Genomic DNA, 22108 nt, shown 5'->3' with positions numbered 1-22108 from the left:
AAACATCTGGCAACCATAATATGATGTGATGATATATTTAATATTATTAAATAGTAATAACTTTATTTTTAACTTTTATTTAATTTCTAGACCGCCCCTCTCCCAGAAGGGACTCGGGGCGGTGTACAGTCATATTAAAAACAGTGAATATACATAGTATAAATATAAAATAAATATAGGGCTATATAATCTGCCTATCCTGCTTGATAAGTGGATAAAAATGCCAAAACCAGTCTAAACACAGTTGGACTTTGTAACCAACTAAACCTTTGTCATTGCAGCCATGTTATTACATATATCACTATTTTGTCAGCATATTGCCACAAGAGGATTGGATTATTATCCTGAACCTCCTGGGTTGGATAGGACCAGTGTCAATTTCTTAAACAATTGGGGGGGGGGGACCCTTGCTGCTAAGCTTCCTAGAGATGTTTTATTTTTATTCTCACTAGTGACATATCCAACTGTGTGTTCCTGCATTATACAAAACACCTACGGTCAGGCCTGTAACTTAGGCAACTTGATTTGGAAGACATTGATTTCATCATATAACAGATATTCAGAAAGATGCTTTTTATCCCCAGGTTCCATGTTTACATGGTTATTTTGAGTCATTTAAGGGAGGAGGGAGGGAAATAGCCAAAATGCTTCTACTTCCTATTATACATATTGTTGGCATTTCCAAATCATGTCATTTTAACATTCTGTGACAAAAGAATAGTACAGAAGAAGGAATATCTGGAAGTTTCAGCAATTAAAATACTAGAACCCACGGTAAAAAAATGTCCCGTTTCCTTTGCATTAGGTGTCAGATTCTAAATATATAATTGTAGCAGACTGGAGACCAGATGTTACTCCTCCTCACTACATGGCAGCAAGGGTGAAAGAAAAGACCTGGAGCTCTGGAGCCTGGCTGTCCTTATCTCCCTGGGAATTTCTTGTATAATAATGAATAGGAGAATCTCATCACCAGAGCAGCTGATGCTTAATTTAAGTGCTGAGCCTGGCTCAATAGAGAGATATTTTTGTTTTGTTTAAAGGATGGAACCATTTCTCTGTTTGGCCTCCTTTCCCATAAATCTATCTCTTCAATTTTTTGTGCTGCAGTGATTCCCATAACTTTATTTGACAAAGGGCCTCTTTTGAAGTGCCAGGGTTCACTTCTGGAAAACAGAACATCTGAAGAGCTAGTAAAGTATCTTGGAGCGTTTGAAGACATGTTCAACTCTGCCCAAATAGCCAAGGAACTTAAGTGATACTGCTAAGTTTGCTAACAATTTTGTTTCCTCTGAGTAGACAGCATGAGCAACTTTTACACGGTTAGTCCCCGGCTGCTGACCATTAAGATAGGAACGTAAAACAAAAAGTATTTTTTCTTTTATTGCATAAAAATAATACATTAGATTCCAATAAATACATTTTATTGCTCGGGGAATTGGTTGGTCCATCACAAAAGTTGTCTCCTGTCAGAATTTAGGGACATTTTCTGATGATTAATGTTAGCATAAAATGTGAATCTACTGACTAACTGCATATCCTCTCTACTGAACAGCTTACAAACACATGTGAAGTATTTGTGCTGCAGTTATTCTGTGGTTTGATTATAGGCGAGAGGAAGAAAAACTAGTGTCAGAATTCATATATACATTTCATGAAAGTACAGTTTATGTTCTATATCAAGCCAGCCAACTGGTATTGATCATATTGTGAATATAACCATTTATCAATGTAGAATTCAATTGTGTGCAACTAATATGCTGGGAGATGTATGGGCTTCTTTGCGTGGATGAAGCTATGGGGAGGTGGGGCAGTTCATTTGAAAGCTTGTTACCAGAATCCAGATATTAATCCAATAAATTTATTCTGTGTGATAATAGTTATTCAGGTTTTTCCAACTTCTGATTACAATTTAGAAACTTCAGTGGTCCACAGTAAAACTTTCATCACACTCTTATGGATAAAATAGTTGACATTTGAGGCATCTCAATTACAACAGAGAGAAATACAAAGGTATCCAGTAATGTTTGCTTGTCCCTTCAGTGAGACGTTTTCATTCTGCAGAACCAAGAAAATGCATCTTTCCTGTCATGACACCTTTCTCCTGCAATAGCTTTCCTCTAAGAATATCTTTGGCTCCCACCCTTCAAATGGTTGGCATGTCTCTGAAGACCAGGTTGTTTTCTAGTTTGTAGAGCCCCCAATGATTTATCGTGAGTATGATACAGATTTGTCTGGATGGTCATGTTCCTTTTTTTTTAAAAAAGCATGTATTCTTTTAAAACTTGTAAGCCTCACAGACTCTTTTTTTTAAAGTCAGATGGCTTTGAATACAATGAACAGACATTTTTTTCCTATTTCTGTAAGCTACAATATGTCTAAATATACTTATCCTTCTTTCCTGTATTTCATTTTGCCCTACAGCAGTCATAGGTCAGAACATTAAGACTTCTATTAATATATATCAACATTGGGCACTTTTTGTCCCAATTTCCATAAGTTTCCATAAGAGTAATTTGCAGGGCGCAGGTGTACAATTGCAGGTGTGCACACTGGGCTTAGAATTAGATTAGAAGAGAATCAAGTACTGGTGAGTTTGAATCAACCTCTAAGTTGGGAGGGAGAAGCTCCCCAGATCAAAGGAAGCTGATTTTATTATTTATGACCTGTTAAAATGTAGAGGAAGGGGGGGGGAGATTAGAAAGGCAGAACCCACATAGTTTCCCACCTCAAAGTGAATAGTTGATTGGGTCAGAATAAAAGTGGGTGCAGATATTAGAGACACTGGTGTAGTGGTTAAAGCATCAGGCTAGAACTGGGAGACTCTGAATTCTAGTCTCACTGGGTTCAAAGCCACCTTGGGGCAGTCATTGTTCTCTCAGCCCTAGGAAGGAGGCGCTGGCAAACCACTTCTCAAACTTCTTGTCAAGAAAACTGCAGGCACTTTTCCAGGAAGTTGCCAGGAGTTGAAAACTGACTTGAAGGCACAAATACGTACTTTTTCTCAGGACTTTTTCCTGTGACACACTGAGTCATACCTTCTTTCTGATACCTTCTTATTTCTCTCTGACTCAGCAAGCTATAGAGAAGACAGACATTTTGGAACTGGGATGGTATTCATTCAATACATTTCTTTAAAGGACATTGTGAAATATGCTATATCCATATCTATTTTTAATCTTTTAAAAACCACAAATTTGGATTTTTTTACTATATTATTAATATACTTGAAGTAAAGAGTACATTAAATAAAAGATAAATTCCTTGTGTCCAATCACACTTCGCCAATAAAGAATTCTATTCTAAAAAAGAAGAGGGAAAATATTGATGTGCCATCAGGAGCGATATTAGCTTTTAAAGCATTCAGAGCAAAATTAGAAATTCGCTCTTATGGTCTGCTCTGCTGGATGCACAGATCTTTGCAATGCAATTAATAGGTATCAGGTTTTACTATTTGGTTTTAATTTGCCCAACACTGTAGTTCCTTGGAGCTGGTAAATATACAGCCATTTGCACATTAGTGTGTAAGAGTAACCAAAGCCTATGTGGCTGTCCTTTCCCCTCAATACCCCAACCTCACTCTAGTCTAGTTCATAAAAAGCATTTTGCTACTATCACCGGGCCTCTCTTGGGATTAAGTCTTCTGCAGTGGCTCAAATCCATTTGATCTTCAGAAAGGGCCCCAGGAGCTGGTTTATTTATGGCTTGAGTGTTTTCTGCATTCTCTTCTATGTAAATTCGGACTGTTATTTTATGCAGCTATGCATTAAAGCACCACCTCGAAAGGAAATGTCAAATAAGGCGACGTGGTCTGCTGATCCTAACGTCCACACTATTCCTTGCGAGGCTCCTTGCCAAAACCCTCCTTTGTCAGAGGCGTCTTCGATTTCCTCCCAAGCTGAGTGAAAGGGGGTGGGAGGCAGGCCAGTCGCTCGCTTCAAAAGGGGAGGGGCGCTGCAGAACTTTGAGCATCCAGAGCCTTGCAGCAGGGGGGAGAGGGAGGAGAGAGAGAGGCTGGCTGGCTGACTGGCTAGCAGCGGGGTCAAACGCTAACCTTTCCCTTCGGCTGTCTTGCACGGCCAGGCGTGGGTGGAGAAGAGACGGAAAAGCGGATCGGGACGGGAGGGAGGGGGGAAGGGGGCTTGTCTGGACTCCTCATCCGCAGATCTGGGAAGGAAGCGATTGCAGCAGAATCGGCTCCTGCCCAATGGCTCAGACTGCTGAGTGAGAGAGGCGCGCTTGTGGGTCTGCCCCCCTCCCTCCTTCCCTGCTGATCTCGCCTAGCGTAATTGAAGTAGAGAGCGGAGGGCGCAGTAGACGCCTTCAGACATGGCGGGGACCGAAGGCATCGCAGCAGGTAATGGGCTTGAAGGGTCCTGCGGCGGGCAGGGACAGGGCGGGGGGGGGGGTGGCGGCATTGCATGGTTCGGAGGAAGCTTTGTCAGCAGGAAAAATCGCCGCGCGAAGCAATGCAGTATATATAAGTATATGCAGAAGATTCCTTGGAAGCGGGTAGGCAAGGGATCCGGGCTTGAGGGGTGGAGCGGGGGCAGAAGCCTCTCGGCTCCCGGGTTATGCCTTGCAGGCTGTCATGAGCCTCGGAAGGGACGCCCTCCACTCTAATGCTGCAAAACACGCATTGCACATCCTAGCGGCGTCTAATCTTGCCAGGTGACCATTGAATAGAAAGGAAGCCCGTGTGAAAAACCAGACTTGGCGTCAGTATCATTTCAGCAAAAAAACCGCGAATTATTAAGGAGGCGCCCCTACCTGGGCTGCAAAAGATACTAACGGTCTTAACTCGCGGGGTTCGCGGCGCAGAGCGCTCACGTGCACCGACTTCTGTCCGCGCACGGGATGAGCGCGCGCAGAAGATTTGGGTCCGCTCTCTACATTTTCGGGCGGCTTTGCGCAATACGCTTGAAGCGGAACACAACGGGCCAAATTCACAAGACGCAAAAAACAACCCCCCCACACACACACATACACCCCCAACCCTGCAGTTAATCATGATCAGGACTTTTTGTCATTTGCGAATGCGGTCGCTAGATGTGGGATCTGAAATATATTGTGCGGGCACCGGAGCGAAATAAGACGAGCTGAGCAGCCCCGCGTGCCATAGAGTTGACAAGTGTGGGGGTGTGGGGTGTGGAGAGACGCTGCCTTAAGTGCTGGTTTGGGGACAAAGGGAGGCCGTGAGATTTGGTCCTTTTTCCTGAGCGTAAACTTTGCCCCTGAGCGGAGAAATATGTCTGCTAGAAGCATCTTGAGGAGCTAATAAGGGACGGAGGTTCTACTTATCGGCAGATCTGATTTGATTACCAGGGGTTTGGCTCTACGCGTGGTGGGGCATCCCCCTCTTCAGTTGCGGGCCGCGCATGATTTGTAATAGAGATAATATATAGGGGATGTCCAGGCGTGGGAACCCCCCCCCTTTTTTTTTTAAAAAAAAAAAGCCTCATTCCTCGTTGTTGACAAGCTTCGGGCCAGGAGTTGATGCCGAAGTGGTCGTCTCCTTCGACTGAGGCTAGTGCCCGGGCTTCACGCGTTTCCCGAAGGCCGGGAAGGCGAGGGCAGCAGCAGATCGGGCGGTGAAATGGCTGGCGGTAGGATCCAGGTGGAAAAAACAATGCGGAGGAATCCGAGCTGCCGCCCCCTCCTTCCCTCCTCCCCGCCCCCCCCCCCGCGCGGTGGCGCGTTTCTCCGGCGAGGCTGAGCCGCGGGTGTTCCCGGCCTCTGCATCTGCTCTGCGGCTGGGCGGGGTGCGGATCGCCGGTGGCCGCGGCTGCCAATGCAGCGCTTCCCGGAACCGGTGATAGTAGAAACCGGCCGAGGAGGCGTGTCCCCCCTCCTCCCCAAGGGCATTTAAACTGTAAGGAGAGTAGCAGAGGTAACCACGAGTAGGAGGTGGCAGAGGGGAGACAGAGAAGGAAAAGTCCCCTTTTAAAATCACAATGGAGATGCTTGTTACTATTTTTTTTTAAAAAATAGTAGCAAGCAGAAAACTCCAGTTGTTTAAATTTCGGAGAGGAGGTCAAGAGAGTGGAATCCAAACTATTGGCCAGTTCCTTCTGTCCTCCTTCCCAGCTTTCATAGTTGTGATTGGTCAAAATTATGTGTCCCATAGGTCACCTTGGCAGTATTTTCTAAGCTACTGCAGTTTTTAAAGGGAGTAGTTGCAACTGGGGTTACTGGGGCCTTCGACCTTTATTTTTGTGGCCCTTAAAAAAGTAGTAACGGCAGGTGCAAATTAGGGTAGTTCTTCTCCCCTCTTCATCAGAGAGGAATAGTTTTTTTTGGGGGGGGGGGGAGAACATTCGGGAAATAGGACAAACTTGACCTTACTCAGCAGTTATTTGTGTATGCAGAATGGGAGGGGGTTGGATTCCCTGGATCCCTTTCTGTAGTACTGGCTTTGGAAGTGCAAGTCAGCCATGGGTGTGGCTGTCCCCATGTGGCTAGTAAAACATGCCAGTTCTTCAGAACTGTCAAAAGAGTAACAGCTAGCTGTGCAACTTCTTTTATGTTGGGGATGACATGCAAAATTGAATCCTACTGTCAGTGTAAGTGAGATCTGCATGGAGCTGATAATAGAAGGGCATGAAATGTAATTTAAGAGCTGCTTCTCTTGAGGTCAGCAACTGAATGGTGCATTACATAGAGGGTATCTGAATCAGAGACAAGTAAGAAGGGGGAAAATATCAGAGGAAAAGTGAAGGAAGTACTTTAAATTGTTGCATTTTCCACACTAGCACTGTGGATGTATATTGTACAATGGCATCTCTATTTTTTTTAAAAGAACAATGACTTTCCACCCCCACCCCCCAAATAAGAACTAAAATCTTCTTTTGGTGGTAAATATTTAAAATATGATAGATAGAATTTGAAAAAAAAAATAGAAAAGCAAATTCCTTTAGTTGTCATATAATGAACGTTGTATATTTTATATAAGTAACTGGCATCAATCGGTGTTAAAATAAATCCCAAGTATTTTAAATACATAACCCGTAGTACTTAGATACATAAACTCAGTTGAATTCCTAATTTGATCTATGAAGAGATTGTGACATCTGTGTCATTGTTAACAATGCAGATTTTTTAATATGCAAAATAGTGTATTGGATTCCACAAACATGGTGTATTAATACAATGACATTTGTGGCAGTAAAATTTGTTACAAAGGCAAACCTGCTTGAGATGAAAGCTGCAAGATGTTGCAGCAAAAATCAGCCATTAATTATGTTGATGGTTCCAGGCCCTCAGCATTGCAGCCTTTTCAGCAGAAGCCTTTACAGACAGTGGAGCTGATCCCTGAAACATCCATCCTCCATGAGTTGGACCACCCCTCCTGTCTTCCTAGCAAACAGGGATTTACAGTCTCACATCTGAAGGGTGTGGCGTTGGGGAAGGTTACAACCGTCAGCTCCCACTGCCTCCCCACTGCATTAGGTTGAATAGTGCCCTATGCATGGTGGGGCAGCTGTAAGGGATGATGCTCAGAGGTGGTATTCTGACCAGTTCTGGAGAACTGGTAATGGAAATTTTGAGTAGTTCAGAGAACCAGTACCACCACTGACTGCCCCTGCCCCCATCTATTCTCTGCCTCCTGAGTCCCAGCTTATTGGGAGGAAATGGGGATTTTACAGTAACCTTCCCTTGGAGTGGGGAGGAATGGAGATTTTATAGTATCCTTCCCCTGCCACGCCCACCATGCCATGCCCACAGAACTGGTGGAAATTTTTTTTGAATCCCACCACTGATGATGGTGATAAGCTATTAGGGAGAAGATGCTATAACTCTTATTAAAAAGTGGTGTAATAATTCAAGGGACACATAAGACTCTTTGAGGAGCTGGGAAGCATCTATTCCAGCTGTAGCTGGCCTCCTGGGTAGCAGTGTTCAGCAATAAAATAATGGTTTTATGCCAAACAAACCTACACAGCTGATGTTTTGATAAACTCTTTAATTTTAAGGCAAGGCTCATGTGTAAGATCCTCAAAAATCTTAACCCTGGCTATATAATGGTTGTATGCAATAGGACGAAGCAGAAATTATAAAATATGAGAGGAATTACACCAACTGTGCTTAATTAAATGTGTTCCTTAGTCAAGTTCCTAGTGACTGCTGGTCATATCCATGTAGTTTTTTTCAGCAACAACACAGTGACTTTTCACAGTGCTATAAATGGTTACTCACTTTTATTACGAAGTATTAGAAACTTCCTGGGAGTGAGGGAGGCCTAGTTTGCGTTAGAACTAAGAAAGGATTGCACCAATGCACAATCAGGGGTGTCAAAATTGTGGCCTGCAGGCTGGATGCGCCAGATGTTGGCCCCGCCACCACTTAGTTTAGCAAAGGGGAGGGAGTTACAACACCTCACGTGATGCCTTCATGACAATGCAAGTTTGACACCACTGCTCTGGTTCTTGCTTTTACTTCAGTTGAAGTAAACACTGATAGCCAGAATCCGAGATGGTTTTTTTGCTACTATGCTTATCAGGTCTAAAGATATGGTGAAATTATTCTTGGAATGTTCAAGGGAATCCCTTTCTCCTAGGAATAATAGGGATTTTGATAAAGTGTAGCAAATATAAGATTTATCCCGGCTTATAGGGCCTTGATGTGCTATTTTATTTATACAATTTATTAATTACAACTTACAATTGTAGAAATAGAATTGGTTTATGAAATGAATAGCCCTCATGCAGAACGCACAGAGTATCTCTGTAGTAAATATGCTTGGGTTTGTACCTGGAGTAGAACTCCACTTCAAAAACGCTGAAATTTTGAACAGCTTACAGATCCTACATATACTGTAAGTCAGGGTGTCCAAACTTGGGAACTTTAAGACTTGTGGACTTCAACTCCCAGAATTCCCCAGCCAGCATGGCTGGCTGGGGAATTCTGGGAATTGAAGTCCACAAGTCTTAAAGTTCCCAAGTTTGGACACCCCTGCTGTAAGTAAATGGACTTATGTGCAGTGTACATGTAAGAGAAAATAAAATGGAATTCTAGAAACATAGTTGCCTATTTTGAGCCTGCCCAATCACAATGACATCAAAGTCCTTTGCAAGTTCTTCAGTCCCATGATTAAGAATAAAACATTAAAAAAAAAACCCTCCTCTTCCGCTAACCCGGGGCTGTCAAATTTATGGCCCGTGGGCCAGATGCGTCACACCCAGTTTAGCAAAGGGGAAAAAAGTCACGCTACGTCATGTGACACCACCATGACGATGCAAGTTTGACACCCCTGCTCTTTTCTTTTATACATAATTTAGGATGAGGTGGAATTTGAAATCATTTTAAATAAACAAGGCTGACTGTGGTTTGCATCCTTTGATTCTATAGGACAAGCTACTCCCAAATCTTCAGATCAAGCTGCTTTGGGAAGAGTTTTTGTTTTGACTCAGGCATAACTTAAATTACCAAGACTGCCTGTTGTTTGCCCACCGGTCTCTGTTCTGGAAACTATATACAATTGATCCCTGCTAAAACTGCTGACATGCAAGTCTTTGATCACAAGAATATTAAAGAAACCTGATACTTAATCTTGACTTGTTGTTTATTAACATGTGAAATTAAAACATTTGTCAAAATCTCATAAAGTTGCTTCAGACTTAACTCAGAGCAGGGACAAAAGAGGTGGGGGCTCCACTGGTGCCCGTGGGTTGGGGCAAAGGGGACAGAAGCAATATAGGACCAGTATGTAACATAGCACTGCATGTCACTCCCATTTTGCAACATCATATGTAGAACCCAAAAGGCAGAGCTTGTAACTGCATGCTCTTTGGGCTCCATAATCATATACATTTGATGAGTAAATGATTAGCAGGTTTGAAGAAGTAGATGTGCTTTACGTTGAGAAGTTTCCTTGTGCTCAAAAGAATGAGGCAGCAATGCAGTTTTCCCTTAGGAGGTTCATGTTGTCTCCCCTGGTGGTTCTAGTAGGCCAGCCCTTGGACACCCCTGTAGTAGGCAAAAGAGGTGTCTGCAGATTCGTGATATGTACCTTACTCATAAACATTAGTTTTATGAACAGAAACCTTTTAGCAATGTAAAATATATCTATGTGGCATCATTGACTTTAAGAAGCAGGAAGACCACGTTGCTTCATGCTTCATAGCAACCTTTTGGAAGGTCTGGATATGCCCAGTGATCAGCGACTTCCCCAAATTCATGCTGTTCATTCTACCCCTGCTCCTACAGTTGCCAAGATTGACATAATTTATGTGATGGGACTTTTTGACCTTGAGTCCCTGTAGAATCCTGACCATGATCTAAGTAACTTTATTTTCATTATACTGATACATTTTAGTCCATGATTGACTGAAATTAGGTGATGGTGTTAACTTTGTTTCATTAAGAAACAAAACATTTGCAGTTTCTTCCAGGATGTGTCTTCTCTGAAGAAAGTCTTGTAGTGGTCAGTGGTAGCTACTCCCAGGAAAATATGCATTTAGGGTGTATCTTTAAATTTTTCATGTTTTTTTTTACCTGACAACTCAGCTGTAGCTTGTTAGGTGGACATCCTTAAATCTGAGTTTGTGATCATGTGTCTTCAGCCTGATTAAAACAATATTGCATTTGGTGCTTATAGTGTTAAGTTTCTCAAATACCAGATGCATTTTCCTATATTAAGAAACAGTTGCAGACAAATATCTTTCATCATTGTCCATAGTTTCAAGAATAGATGTATTGCTGTAATATTTGGAGGAAAGGTAAGATGAAAAGCTAAGAACATTTTATGCTGCAACAGTCTATCAAATCTCAAAATGAAAGTGCATTATCATTGTCCATATAACAGCAGGGGGAGGGGGATCTATGGGTCCTTTCAGCCAACTTAAGTTGTTATCTTTAAGAAACAAGAAGATCATAAAGAGAATAGATAATTCAGATCTGGAAGCTAACAGTCATCAATTGGTCTTTACTGTTATTGTTAAACGGACATAATATTCAATCAGGATATTCTACTCACAAGATTTAAAAGTTCTCTTTTTCAGTTCACTGGGCATAATCTCATAGTTGTCTTGGAAGCTGTATTCATATATTGTGCTAAATCATGGCTTTAGCCATGGCTTGTTGAGTAAATCTTAATTGGCATATTCAGTTTCCTACATTGTAGCTAATTACAAGCAAGCATATCATTTACTACAGTGTATGAACTTTGCAACAGGGGAACCTACTATCTCTACTATGTGCATAGGAGCTAGACTTTTTAAACCTATACTCAAATAATAATATGTAAGGTATCTACCACAAAGCGCTACAAAACTTCCTTCTGGGAAGACATGTGCAAGAACAAGGTACACATGTTTTGTTTCTTAATGAAACAGCGCAACACAACCATCTAACCTTCTGTCAGTCATGGACTAAACAACTATCAATATAGTGAAAACAATACTAAATTGCATTTACTTATTTATTTATTATGATGGCTTTATTATATATAAAGCCATATATATTATTATATATAATTAATAAATTGCCTGGTCAATCTCTTCCCACTATTTTTGGCAAGGTTTTTCAGAAGTGGTTTGTCCTTCCTAGAACTGAAAGAAAGAAAGGTCACTCAGATAGATTTGTGCCTAAGGCAGGGCTAGAATTCATGGTCTCCCAGTTTCTAGCCTGATGCCTTAACCACCACATCAAACAGGCTCTGTGTAGTGTTTGTGTATCTGTGTGTGTGCATAGGTGTGCATATACAACATGTTATCTCAGTCTATGGTAGGACCATCTTGTATATCATGAAGAGATTTAAACTTTCCCCTGTGATGGAATAATTTCCAAAATCTTCATTCATCCAGGAAATAAAATCCACTCTTGGTATCAATAATGAGAACCAATACATCATTGTTACATGACACAAAATTATTCCAGTTTGTTAAATGGGATTTGTTTCTCTTTGTGTAGAGAGCAGTGTGGTGGCTTGATGGTGAAGATGACAGGCTTGTCGGCTGGATTTGAGGCCTGATTGAGGTTTGAGCCCTGACTGCCACATGACAGGATGAGCTCCTGCCATTGCCCCAGCTGCTGCCAACCTAGCAATTTGAAAGCATGCAAATGTGTGTAGATAAATAAGTACTACTTTGGTGGGTAGGTAACAGCGCTTCATGACATTATGCTGGCCACATGACCATGGAAATGTCTTTGGACAGCTCTGGCTCAATGACCTTGAAATGTTGCCCCCTATAGTTGGCAACGACTAATGGAGTAAAATCCACAGGGACTACTGTACCATTTTTTAATAGAGCATTTTGGTTTTGCCATTATAAGAACTACTACAAAAGGGTTTCACTGAAGTCAGTGAAAGTTGAGAAAGTTTTGTTCATTTGAATTGAAAGAATTTGGGGAAACATGCATACATAACTCACACTGAAGTACTAAGGCATTAAAGAGCAACAAAAGAAGCACTGTAAAGCTTTTTAAATGAGAAATGCTGCAAAATAAATAGAAGCCAGGAGCTGTTATGCAAAGGAAAAATGTGTTTTTGTCTCCGTGGCATTTCAGAAAACTTTTAAGTGAACCAACTTAATTTGGTTTCATATTTTGCTATACAGATGGCCGATACCTAGAAACCAAACCAGACGGAATCACATAATCACTGTTATGCAAGCTTATTTCTTGAATGCAACTACTTTACATGGCATTTCACTAAATAGCCCGCCACCCCACTTGTTGTGATTATAGGATGTGTGATTCATTATGGTAACCATGGAAACTCAGAGGAAACTTGCTATATTTGCTAGAATGAACTAACATAGAATACATTCTATTCCAACAAGTTCAAATCAGTTTCTTCCTTTTCAAGTGAAAATAATGCAAATGCATAAAACTTTATTTGGAGACTTAGTTTGAAGGGGATACAATCAAATATTGGAATTAAATCACATCTCCAAACTGAAATCAGAAAATTCAATGGTTGAATCTTATCAGATGTCTATGAAACAGTGGAAAAGTGAATTAATTTTATGTTGGATCATTCAGAGATCAGAGTCAATCTATATATCCCTAGAAAATAATAGTGACACAAGAAATACATTTTGATTTCCCAGCTCGTGCTCTCACAAAATAAAAACAATTGCTTTAAGGAGAGGCCGGCTTTGTAAGCTGAAGAAAAAATGGGCACCCTGCTTCTAGCATAATAGCAATTATGGAATAAGACATTTCTCCTAATTCCTATCTTGGTCAAGATGCACAATTGAAGCCTCTGTTGACACTTGCCTGATATGGTTTGAATCATTGGCATATGCTTCCTGCCCTTTGAACCAGCAGGGCAATCCATTTGTTCTGCATCCTTTTATATTCTATATGATTTACTTTATTCATATTTTACGTTGCTGCATTAGCCACTATTAACCATCTTTATTTCTGTCTGAAGATAAGTAAATAGTTCTAAGATCCCAAGCATCATGGAATTAAACCCGAACTCCTGAAGAAAAGAAGATGGAATGGAGGAATGTGGGAGACATATCCCCATACTACATCTACCCTTAGGGGCTTAGTCAAAATGAATAGTCCAGTTTATTCATGGTTAGAAGAATGGCATTTAAATTTTAAATGACCGTGGCATTAAATACTGAAATCAGTAATGCAGAAGATTGTTATGTGCATTGCTTTGGTTGTTCTCTGGCTCTGAACCAACTTGGCAATGGGAAGGAATGCCCTTTTGGATGCCCATTCTTCATCTTTGAAAGATACCAAGTTCATTAAACGCCTCCCTTTTCTTTCAGACGCAGTTTCAGCATCAGCCTATGCATCTCCAGCAAGAAGTTTAGGAGATCCAGGAATCACACCCTTGTCTCCTTCCCACATTGCGGTAAGATTTATCACCTATAAAGGTAGACAACAGTTCATTTAGTGACCGTTCAAAGTTGCAATGGCACAGAAAAATGCGACTTATGACCATTGTTCACACTTAAGGACCCATTGTGGCATCCTCGTGGTCAGGGGATGAAAATTCAGGTGGCTGGCTGACTCGTATTTATGACAGTTGCAGTGTCTTGGGGTCATGTGATCACCGTCTGCAACTTTCTGGCAAGCAGTGTCAATGGGGAAGCCAGGTTCACTAACAACCATGTTACTAATGTAACAACTGCAGTGATTTGCTTAACAATGGTGGCAAGAAAGGTCATAAAGTGGCAAAATTCACTTAATGTCTCACTTTACAACAGAAATTTTGGGCTCTGTTGTGACAGTAAATTGAGGGCTACCTGTATTAGCTTTCTACAACCTAGTATTTTATAAATGTATTAGATTCCAGCTCTGGAAATCCCTAATCAATATGACCAAATCATCATTATCACCACCATCATGAAATTCTATGTGGTTGCTAGGAGTCAAAGATGATTTGATGGCACATAACCATTATTTCAAAACCATTACAACATTATTGTTTAAAAGGTCAGCTTTGTTGCCCAATCATTTCAGTCTTCAGCTCCTGAACTGTATCAAAGGAGAATCAAACAGAGCCAGAAATGTTTACAACTCCTCCTTGAACCATCTCGTTTCTGTTCCTTGGACAGAAGGACTCAGATGCAAATGATGCCGAGGAGCAGACATTTCTTGTTGTGGTGGCTATTGACTTTGGCACAACTTCCAGTGGTTACGCTTACAGCTTCACCAAGGAACCCGAATGTATTCACGTAATGAGGTGAGGACCCATATCCTGCCCTCGGTGTTTGGAGCTGTGTGGTTTTTTAATTAAGGGAACACAAAGGAAATGCGGTGGCACAGTGGTTAGAGTTCAGTATTGCAGGCTACTTCTGTTGGCTGGCTGAAATTTGGCAGTCCAAATCTCACCAGGCTCAAGGTTGACTCAGCCTTCCATCCTTCTGAGATGGGTAAAATGAGGACCCAGATTGTTGGGTGCAATATGCTGACTCTGTAAACTGCTTAGAGAGAGCTGTAAAGCACTGTGAAGCGATATATAAGTCTAAGTGCTATTGCTATAAGTGCTATTAACTTAATCAACATGTAATGGACAAGGGGAAATATAAAGAATTATATTATTCTGTGGTAAATTGCTGGTTTGATTAGTGCTTATTTTATTTACAGATAGGGATACCTTTTGATTTTATCTGCCTAAATGAATGTAGAAATATTTTAAAAGCCACACTAAATTATTATTTCTGAGTGAGTGTAACCCAATGGAGGCAGGCAGATTTCCCAATTCCTATATTTAGGAAGAAACATCACAGAATCTACAATAAGTGAGGATTTAATTTCAGTGTATTTGCCCTTACACATCCTGTCTTCACCTCAAAAGATGTGCAGCCTATTCTGATCTTCTCTAGAGTAGAATTGTCATTAGTATATCGATTATACCTATCCCTCCCCCCCACAAACTACTGAATGACCCAAAACTATGATATTACATGTTAATCACTATTAGAAACAAAAATGTATGTTGTAACCCACATCACAGTGCCCTCAACCCCAGGGAGATTGGACATTGTCAAAAAAATTCAAGAAAAACTTGAAAACGTAAGTCTTTTGGGGGGGGGGGGGGTGCCTGTCATAAATTTGAATGGATGCTAAGAAACTTCATTCTACTTATCTCCAGACATATCTGATGATGCATTTTCAACTAGAGGCATCAGACATAAGGAAATAAGCAATTATCTCAATAGCACCAGCATTTCATAAAACAATAGGAAATAAAAGTATTTTTAGTTTTATAGAAATGTTCAAAGGTTTTTAGAAATGAGAATTTTTCTGCAAACCAGATTTCAGACTTCTATAGTTAGAAATGGAATGGCCAATACTGTAATGCAATGTATTTCCTTTTTCTAAAAAAAAAAAAAAGCCTTAGAATGGCTTTTTTCCTGTGATTTGCAATTTTCCATTAATCTGCAATAAAAAACAAATCCTACAGAAGTTGTGAATTGTGAATACTAAATCAAATCTGAAGATTAGTTCAAAAGTGAAAACTGAATCAGTGTGAAATACTATCAAGTAGTATTTACCCATCCAAGCTATATGTTCAAAAAGTTCATAAAAATAAACATAAGAAATCCCAACAGTACTTCTTGTGAGTTCTTTTTCAGAATTATATCTAGAGATCTTTTTAAAATAAATAAATAAATGGAGTACAAAAAATCTTGCAGTTAAATATGGCTTAAGTTTATTAAACTCTGTGATAACTGGTAATGCGGATAGAATTGCAAAGTCAATATTTACGTAATCTGTGTACTTTGGAAGATATTTATTGCAGGAAATGTAATTTCTAGCTACATTACATTTGAGGATGTTTACATTAAAAGAAAAAAATGTTAGTTCTATCTTACTCTTTTTCATTAACCCTCACCCTTCCACAATTTTCTTACTGCTTCGCACTGATCCTTTTCTACTATTCATTTTCAATAAAATGTAAACAGGGCAAAATTACTTTCTTGTAACTATTGTTAACACAGCCATAGAGAAATCAATGGAGTGGATTGGGAGATGTGTAATTGAGTGTGAAGCTTCTGATAAGTTGTGATTGCAAAATTGTTAGCCCAAGCAAAATCATAGAGCTGGAAGGGGTCAGTAAGCCAATCTCCTCTGCTATCCTGTTCTATAAGATGTAAAACATTTCTTATAGCTCCTCTCCAAAAGGAAAACAAATACAGCTCCAAGTTGCCAGCCATTCTGCCATAACAACAGTTATGAATGCAAGTGCCACAACAGATTGCAATTTCTGTTATTACCTGGAATGCAGATAATCATAGAAAAATCTTATTCTTCTCTCCAGCTTTAAAACTGCAGGTGAAGTGGGGAGGGAAGCAGCAAAGGAAAGAAAATTAAAATGCTCAGTTGAAGCTCAAGCCTTTGTCATGCTTTTTGTTCAGTTGTTGGGCTAGCATGGAAATGAATTATTGTAGCTTCTGTATGGCATAAAACCCTCTTGCTTTTAATGTAGAGAAACTGGTCCTTCTGACCTCCTTCACAGAGGCTTCTAGTTGTTTGTGATTCAGTATCAGAGATGACAAACATTTGAGTCCCTCAAATATTGAAACATTGCTATCATATCTTCCCTAGTCTCATCTTTTCATTAGATTAGACATACCCAATTTGTGTAACTATTCTTCGTATGTTTTAGCCTCCAGCCCCCTAATCATTCTTGCCCCTCTTCTCTGCATTCTTTCCAGTCTCAATATCTTTTTATATTGTGATAACCAGAATTGGATGCAGTATTCCAAGTGCAATCTTACTAAGGCTGTGTAAAAAGCCTTAGTAAGGCTTTGTCTCTCACTGAAACAAAGTAGCTTAAAACACACAATTAAGTGACTCCAAGCATATACTACTGTGCTACTGATATTGTCTTTGACTTCATCAAACCATCCTAAGAACGATGCAATTAAGCCAAGTCTTGACTCCTGCTTCTTAACCTTTCCCTGTTAACATCAAAGTGCTTAACAGAGAAGAGTGACAGGGAAGACTTTATTTATAGTTCTCGGAATGCATAATAAAAATACTGCAGGAGTTGCCAAGGTTCCTTGATACAGAGTAGAGATGTAGAATGGGAGAATCAGCTTAGGGCAGAGTTGCAGAGATTCCATACTAGGATGGGCCAGGGGAAAAATGTGACAGGCTGGATGAATAAATAGGGACCAGGGTTTCATCAGGTCTGAATATTTTCTCTTATCGTTCATGTACGCTTAGCCTTTTCTTTGATAGTATTAAAATTAAAATGTCTGCAGAAGTAAATGGACAATGCTTTGTTAATAAGCAATGCGACTATTTTCTACCACTGGAATTTCTTAAAATACGACTCTTATAAAATAAAACAAACCTAAGACTATAGGAAACAGGCTTATAAGAAGTTGGCTATTGCTTTGTGTACACAAACACTCTTGATTAATAAGCACTAGTTGACTAGTTTCACCTAAGTCAGAGGTCTCTAACCTTGGAGTTGAAGCTCCACCAGGCTTAAAGTTGCCAGGGTTGGAGACCCCTGACCTAAGTGACCTAAGTGACTATAATAAGTCTTATTTGGAAATGCTTTGGATTGAACCTGGACTGTCTGCATGCAAAGCATATGGTTTTCTGCTGAACTATATCCTCTCTGGATAGTCCTAACTATATCTTGGTGGGAAATGTTATGGTTATACAAAGCTTCTGGTTCAACCAACATATGTATATTATGCAAGATTGTGATTGTGCATTTTAAGAGTTATCCCAAGTCAGTGCAGGATTTAATTGTTGGAGTGCATTGGCCTTTTGTCTTGTGCTATTACTCCTTATGGTGGGGCAGGATTTGTATTCTCAACAATCATTGTGCATTAGAGGCCTGAACAAGCCAAAATCTAGGTCAGAATCTGTTCCTTTTTTCTTAGTTATAAGAAAGTAGAAAGGACTAGGGAAATCCCAACCTGAATCTGTCAGAAGTTGTAAACCTTTCTTTTAGTAACATTTCGCACAGTATTATTCATCTTTACATCCTAAAGGAAGACAAGAAATACAGGTTTTGCTATTATTAAATAAAAGCTGAGATTCTCTGCCAGCTGAATTTTGGGCACTGGTGTGTATAGTCTGAAGCACAGTCTCAGGGCACATTGGCAATTCTTAAACATTGGGACCATCCAAGTTGAGGAAGGGTTTGATAGAAAAAATCATTTGTATACTAAAGATAGCTCTGTGAATCTTAGCCACAGGGTGCACCGTGTGTGCCTAACAGAAGAGCACTAAAAAGGGATTCAAAAGGTTTATTGCAGTTAAAATAAGATAAAAAATGAGTCAAAATTACAGTTATTAGGATTCCCAATCAAAACAATATTTTTTTTCCTTTGCTTTGATTGTGCAGCTGGTGCACAGGATTTCACAAGCAGCAATCTCAATTCAGACTCTGAATGGCACAAAATGATGCATTTCAAACTCTCTCTCTCTTTTTTTTAACCACAAATTCCAGATTACCATGTGCCTCCACTAAAGTCTAATTCAAGATATTTGGATATTATTATCTACAGTTATCATTTGTTAATTTAATAAGACGTTTGCAATTTGTGTATTTCCCCCCCCCCCCCTTTCACAAACAAGCCACTGGGATTCTCTTTGCTCTATAATGAGCTCCTAATTATATATTGAGAAGAGAATTTCATGGGCTGAGAACAAAGGATGTTTTATTGCTAAGAAACAATTGTGCAGTGCTAATGTATTGAATCAAGAGTAAGAGGTTGTGATCAGTTAGTGTGCCCTTTTGACAAATGACCTCACCTGAAAAGCCTAAGAGGTTTAGCTCACTTGAGTTATTGACATTGTTAATAATAAACAATGTGCTACAGCAAGGAGAAAAAAAACTCACCCACAAAATATACACACTTTATGCTCTTTATTATTTGATTCTTCAATATAGTCTCTTGTATTAAATGCAGTGCCAGTGCTTTTAAAGGTAAAGGTGCCCCTCACACATACGTGCTAGTCGTTCCCAACTCTAGGGGGCATTGCACATCTCCGTTTCAAAGCCAAAGAGCCAGTGCTGTCCAAAGACGTCTCTGTGGTCATGTGGCCGGCATGACTAAACGCTGAAGGCTCATGGAATGTTACCTTCCCCCCAAAGGTGGTTCCTATTTTTCTACTTGCATGTTTACATGCTTTCGAACTGCTAGGTTGGCAGAAGCTAGGACAAGTAACAAGAGCTCATTCTGTTACGCGACACTAGGGATTCGAACCGCCGAACTGCCGACTGTTCTCATTGACAAGCTCAGCATCTTAGCCACTGAGCCACCGTTTCCCTGCCAGTGCATGTACCATGCTTTTTATATGTTTTGCATGCTGGGGCAGAACCTGGCTGCTGCTGTCCAGCTCACCTTAGTACGAGCCTCCTTCTCCGAACCAAGAACTACTCAAAACCGATACAGTTAAAGGAGTTTTTTTTCCTAATAATCAAGGGCCGTAGGGAACACATCTTTAAAATAGGGCTCTGTTATATAAAATACTTGATGCTTTTCTTTGTAAAACATCTGAGGAAACAGGAATTACAATGCTTTGGGCAATTGACCCATCTGCTTTCTTCTCATACAGACCCATCATAGGAATCCACAAGCAAGATCTGGCGACAATAAGCTTTTGCTTGTGGATTGTCCGTTAGTGCTCGGGGGCACTTTGTGAGAAAAGTGGCACACTTTATACCTAATTTTTGGTGGATTTTCCTTCAGAACCTCTAAATCCCAGCCTGCAATTGCTAAAAAAAAACCTCTTAGAAGGTTGTATACTGATTTTTTTTTAAATAATTCCACAAAGCTACTGTGTTTGCATGGATTAAATTACGCAGGTTGAATAGCAATAGATGTCAAACTTTGATGGATTTTAAATTATTTTCTCTTATGTTCTAGGCGATGGGAAGGAGGAGATCCTGGTGTGGCTAACCAGAAGACACCAACAACTATTCTCTTGACCCCAGAACGAAAGTTCCATAGTTTTGGTTATGCGGCTAGAGATTTCTATCATGACCTAGATCCTAATGAATCAAAACACTGGCTATATTTTGAAAAATTTAAGATGAAGCTCCACACAAGCAGTGTAAGTAGTGAATCCATTTTATATTCTACCTAAGAATGTTCGATGTTCATTTGATATAATGAACATTATATTTTAACATACTACCCAAATAAATAAATGATATTTTTCTGCAGCGTTTTTACATCTTATTTTTTTTTTTGTACCCATTTTCTTTAAAAGCAGGGTTTATACGCACACAGGCGCAGAGGGGAAAATTCTTGTGTTCTGAAAATGTTAGGACTAAGCCCAAAAACTGTAAAGTCTAATTGAGTCCAGTTCTGTACTTAATTACCTCTGATAAATAGAACTCGCCAAGCTAAAGCTATAACCTTCTAACCTAATAGATATACCCTGGGAAATTCTAGGCTATGGATACTCTAAACTTTTTCCTCTAAATCTAGTCCTGACTAGAGTCCTCCAGGACTCTAATTGTGTTTCTTATTTTGGGTTTCTCTCTGAAATATGCTGCCTCCTTCCTGGGCAGGTCTAATATGATTGCCAAGATTCTCCACAGCTGCACAGAAAGCTTCAGAAAAGTTATGTTTGTGTTTCTGCCAGGTTTCCCCTCTCTGCATACAGGTACTTCAAATCCAATGTCTCCTCCATTTGCAACCTTCCCTGCTGGTTTCCCATTGACTTTCTGGGGAAGCCAGCAGAGAAGTTGCAAATAATGATCACATGATTGCAGGGCACTTGGCAATTGGGTGTAAAAGTGAATCAATGGGATTGGCGGGCCAGTGCGACAGTTTATGATGGCGGGAAATGCCTTATAGGTCGTAACATACTCATTCTGAGGGTGTCATTATTGCAAACAGTTGTTAAGTGACTTGTAAGTTGAGGAATGCATGTATGTCTTGGAATGTATGGGATGGAATTTCCTTGTGAACAAGCCATTTATGAGTAAACTCACTGATAAATATAGGATTATTTAAGCCTTCGTATTGCAGGTCTGTCTTTTATAAACATAGTCAAGTATAAATGTGAAATCATATTGAAATGAAAATCCAGGATAATAGGGGTGTGCAAATGGATTCTTCAAGGAGTCATTGATAGGTGAAATGAGCATACCCATGTCCCATCCATCACACATTTCCATACAGGTAGTCATCGACTTACAACAGTTCATTTAGTGACTGTTCAAAGTTACAACAGCAATGAAAAAAGTGACTTATTTTTCATAGTTACATTATTTGTACCATCCCCATGACCAAAGTGATCAAAATTCACATACTTGGCAATTGGCTCATACTTACGACCATTGCAGCATCCTTAGGTCATGTGATCACTTTTTGCGACGTTCTGACGAGCCAGGTCAATGGGGAAGCCAGATTCACTTAACAACCGAGTTACTAACTTATCAACTGCGGTGATTCACTTAACAACTGAGGCAAATGTAAAGGTCGTAAAATGGGGGCAAAATTCACTTAACAAATGTCTCCCTAACAGAAATGTTGGGCTCAATTGTGGTCGTAAATCGAGGACTACCTGTATAGCAAAATAGCCGAGCCCATCAAATAGAAAGCTAAAGGCTTCAACCCTTTTCCTAGAAGTTCTCTGTTGTCTTCCTGCCCCAGCCATAGCTACTCCTGGAGTTAGCGTTTTTTCATAAATCCCTACGCCGCCACCTTGCTTT

At 40.2% G+C, this 22108-nt stretch overlaps 1 protein-coding gene across 8 annotated transcripts in view; it reads left to right on the top strand.

The window, feature by feature from the left end:
- The first annotated feature begins 4108 nt into the window (after positions 1–4108).
- HSPA12A (heat shock protein family A (Hsp70) member 12A) overlaps positions 4109–22108 on the top strand; it is a 62246-nt gene continuing 44246 nt past the window's right edge. Inside the window, exons 1-4 of one of the 8 annotated variants that reach the window (XM_081954377.1) lie at positions 4109–4354; positions 13728–13813; positions 14523–14647; positions 20310–20496. In XM_081954377.1, the coding sequence (XP_081810503.1) occupies positions 4327–4354; positions 13728–13813; positions 14523–14647; positions 20310–20496 (426 nt within the window). In that variant the 5' untranslated portion in view covers positions 4109–4326. Of the gene's footprint in view, positions 4355–6488; positions 6561–10547; positions 10716–11986; positions 12060–13727; positions 13814–14519; positions 14648–20309; positions 20497–22108 lie in introns of those variants that run through there. The other 7 variants (XM_081954375.1, XM_081954373.1, XM_081954372.1 and 4 more) reach the window with 7 other exon arrangements.

The sequence above is a fragment of the Natrix helvetica genome (genome assembly GCF_964273705.1).
Source record: "Natrix helvetica genome assembly, chromosome: 5".
NCBI lineage: Eukaryota > Metazoa > Chordata > Lepidosauria > Squamata > Natricidae > Natrix > Natrix helvetica.
Note: the sequence above shows the minus strand (reverse complement) of the source record. Positions and strands in the feature narration are given on the sequence as shown.